Below are 3601 nucleotides of genomic sequence, written 5' to 3'. Positions count from 1 at the left end.
TACGTGTTAATCTCCAATATAATCACTTGTATATAATATATATTGTCTTACAATTGGTCCCCTAGTGTGAAGACACCCTGATGCATGCCTAAAGTCATCAGCTGCTCAAACTAGGTCATGGTGGTTTCATTAAAGAAGAAAAATCATATCTTAAATTCCCATCCTAGCCGCCAATCTAGCACATGTTGCTTGTGTTAAAATCAGTTTACAATTATCCTATTTGATGAACAGATCCCTCTCTAGCATTGGTCCCTCCCCAACTCACCAATAAATTTATTAATCTATAATCTCATTCAGGACTATGTTTTGTATAAGAGGCAAACCACAAAAGTTAAAAAAACCAAAACTGAAAAGACCCACAAGCCTTCAAACACAAGAGATAGTAATAAATATAACTGTGTCCATGCAAAACAAGGTCGATTTCCTAACTGGGAGTCCAGTCTATTAATACATATAAGAAATCAAAACCGGAGTTGAGAAAAAGTTGCCAACCATACAATTCAACAGTAAGAGATCACAACAATTCCATGAATGCAACACCAAAACCACCTGATGCTTCACAGAGAACCATAGGATTGTCAAACAGGACAACTTACTGACTCCAACTTCTTCAGGACAAAAGGGAAAATATTAGGGGAGAAAGGGGTGGGAGGGAGGGAATACAGGCAGATTGGCTGGTCATTATCTTTTTACACATATTTCCAATCACAATATGGAGCATGCCTTCTGCCCTTTGCCTTTCTTTTTCTTCTGCTTCGGAGGTTGAAGGACAACCCTTATTGCTGCATCGAAGACCCCTTTCACATTCTGCAGTTTGCAAGCACATATTTATAAATGAAAGTCCAGGCATGAAAAAGACCCCCAAGCATTATGCAATAGATAATCTAAATACCTGCTGTGTTTTTGAACTGCATTCGATATATGCTGGTGCTCCAATTAGCTTCCTGAGCTCCTCTCCCTAGAAGGGTAGAGAATATAAATCTCAAATATGCAAGAGAAAGAAAAAAAAAGGTGCAACACTGGGCAACACACAAGACAAGAACATTACTTGAGCTGTGGTAATTGGCACAGCACCCGGATGGTCAATAAAGAACTGCTTATCGTCCCGAAGATCTGGCTCATTAAATTTTATGAAAAAAGAAAAGTAAGAAGTGTCCTCATTAAAGATAATCCACAGTTAGAACGACCATTAATTAGAAAACCCTCAACGTGGCCAATAGCCCATCCCAAGATTTATCTCAAGTTGAGGAAAAAAAGTATATTTCCAAAGTAACGGCAACTTTTTCTCCATAAGTACAGGGAATTCACATTAGAAAAGATAAACTTTTACCAAGCTTTGTTCCAACAAGAATGATCGGAACACCGGGTGCATAATGCTTCAATTCTGGGATCCACTGGAAGTGAAATCAATATATTTCAATTCGTCAGCACATCATCAATTGTAAAGTCAAAAGACAATAATTATTAGCATATTATTATGTTACTCTTATGAAAGTGGTATCAGTGCTCAGACAAAAGCTGCCAGAATCTGAAATAGCATAATCTCACCTTCTTGGACACGTTTTCATAGCTGGCCTTGCTGATGAGAGAGAACGCCAGTATGAAAACATCAGCACCGCGATAACTCAAAGGTCTTAATCTATTATAGTCCTCCTGTCCTGTTGCACAGAAAACAAATTCAGACCCACAGAAAATTATATAGGCATACCATCCCTACTAAACAAAAACCAAAGTGATTATGCATATTTACCAGCTGTATCCCATAACCCCAGGTTAACAGTGCTTCCATTGACGACCACATTTGCACTGAAATTGTCGAAAACAGTTGGCACGTAATCCTGTTTCCCACCACAGTGCAAAGGAAAGTCATTAACCATACAACATTATGAATAATTCTCTCATTCAACCTTAACAATATGAAATTACAAACAAACATTGCAAAAAAGTACGGAAGTTAAGACACTCTAGGGAGAAAGAAATTGAAAATATAAGATCAAATAACATCTTAGAGGTGAAATTGCTGTTGCAAAATGCCAAAAATCTGAAAGAACTCCTATCAAACACCTTCATTCCAAATACATTACGGGCATGTGTGAAATTAAATTAACTGCAGAAAAGATCCAAAATGACATTAAAATCCATTAACTAATGAAATAAACCACTATTTCCCAACCTTTCTGAAGATTCAAAATGGAGATAGAACTCTCGAGCCTTTCTCCCTAAAAAAAAATTTGGCAATTTGGACAAAAATTAATACAATTCCAAATATCTTTTCCCAATGTTTCCTAAACCAATCCAGTCACGTCAACAAGATTGAGCTAAGGAAATAACATAAAGTCCCCAAGCCTCCATTTGGTCCTAGCTAGGAGCAGAAACAAAAAGAAAAATAAAAAAAAAACACATTCAATTTTCAAAGGAAGCTAATTTGAAAAAAATTCTTGCATCGAAAGAAAAAAGTCACCAATAATTCTTTGCATTTGACCTAAACTTCCCCAGGACCAAACAAAACCCAATTAAAAGCAATAAATGAATTACCAAATACATTCCACGTATCACAACAATAGAACCCTAAAATCAAATGCCAGATAAGGAAATTGAATTAAAGCACTGAGAAGAAAAAATAAAATCAAACAACGAATTGGGGGGTCTCCACTTACGGTGGGGAAGGTGTTGCTGGTGTAGGAGATAAGCAGACAAGTCTTGCCCACAGCCCCGTCCCCAACCGTGACGCACTTTATGAACCTGGACGCGCTCATTTTGCGATTTTCGCTCTCACTTTCTCAAACAGCAAAGAAAGAAAGAAAGAAAAACCCAAGCCCCAGATCTTCAACCTGAGGACCCGATCTTCTTCTTCTTCTCCTTCCTCCTCTTCAATCACACATCTGTAAGGATCGAAATCCGGACGAATCTCAACGAAACCCTAACCCTAATTTGACCAAATGGGGGACGAGGGAAAATTGAGAGAGAAAGAGGGAAAGAGAAAAAGATTGGGGGATTTCGAAAGAGGGGAAAATGAAAAGAGAAAAATGGGCGAGGTGTGGTTGGAGTTGGAGATCAAAGAAAGAGAAAAGAGGAGGCGAGAGAACAAAAATGGCTCCTTATTTTTGGCCGCGAATTTTTTTTTGCCGTTGAAGCGTTCGTTGGGCAACAAACCAACAATTTGTGTGAGCCTCCCTCTCTTACTCTCTCACTCTACTTTTCTGTTTTTTTCTTAGTAAATTTTGAGTTTTTTCTTTTCTTTTTTAACGCGTTAATCGCGAGGAAGTTCGATCCGGTTTGTTTCTGGATATCGGATCTTGACTCTGTCGGGCCGGATTTTGGTGGTGTTGTTTCGGGGGTGGAGTGGAAGGGATAATATGCTATTTCAGTCTTGGTTGGTTGTGGTGTTTTCAGTGGATGACAAAAATGGATTTTATTTCAACGTTAAATCTTCTCTGCGTGATTTAAATTTTTATCCTTTTTAATTCGAAATCGTCTCCCGATTTAAGGTAATATTGGAATGGTTGGTTCTGTCACGCGTAATTATCGGGCAATTTCTATTTATGTTCAAGGTATTAAAGAGTTTGACGTGTTAATATGAACCATTGATTAATAATTCTTA

The 3601-nt window shown here is 37.9% G+C and overlaps 1 protein-coding gene across 1 annotated transcript; it reads right to left on the bottom strand.

The window, feature by feature from the left end:
• On the bottom strand, nt 363-3377 carry LOC18769059 (rac-like GTP-binding protein ARAC1). The gene is made up of 7 exons (XM_007202478.2): nt 2658-3377; nt 1751-1838; nt 1549-1658; nt 1331-1394; nt 1049-1113; nt 893-958; nt 363-807 (listed from the first exon to the last, which is right to left on the bottom strand). The coding sequence occupies exons 1-7, from the start codon at nt 2754-2756 to the stop codon at nt 706-708; spliced, it is 594 nt and encodes a 197-aa protein (XP_007202540.1). The 5' UTR covers nt 2757-3377; the 3' UTR covers nt 363-705.

This window comes from Prunus persica, chromosome G7 (genome assembly GCF_000346465.2).
Source record: "Prunus persica cultivar Lovell chromosome G7, Prunus_persica_NCBIv2, whole genome shotgun sequence".
NCBI lineage: Eukaryota > Viridiplantae > Streptophyta > Magnoliopsida > Rosales > Rosaceae > Prunus > Prunus persica.
This window is presented reverse-complemented; position numbering and strand designations above follow the sequence as displayed.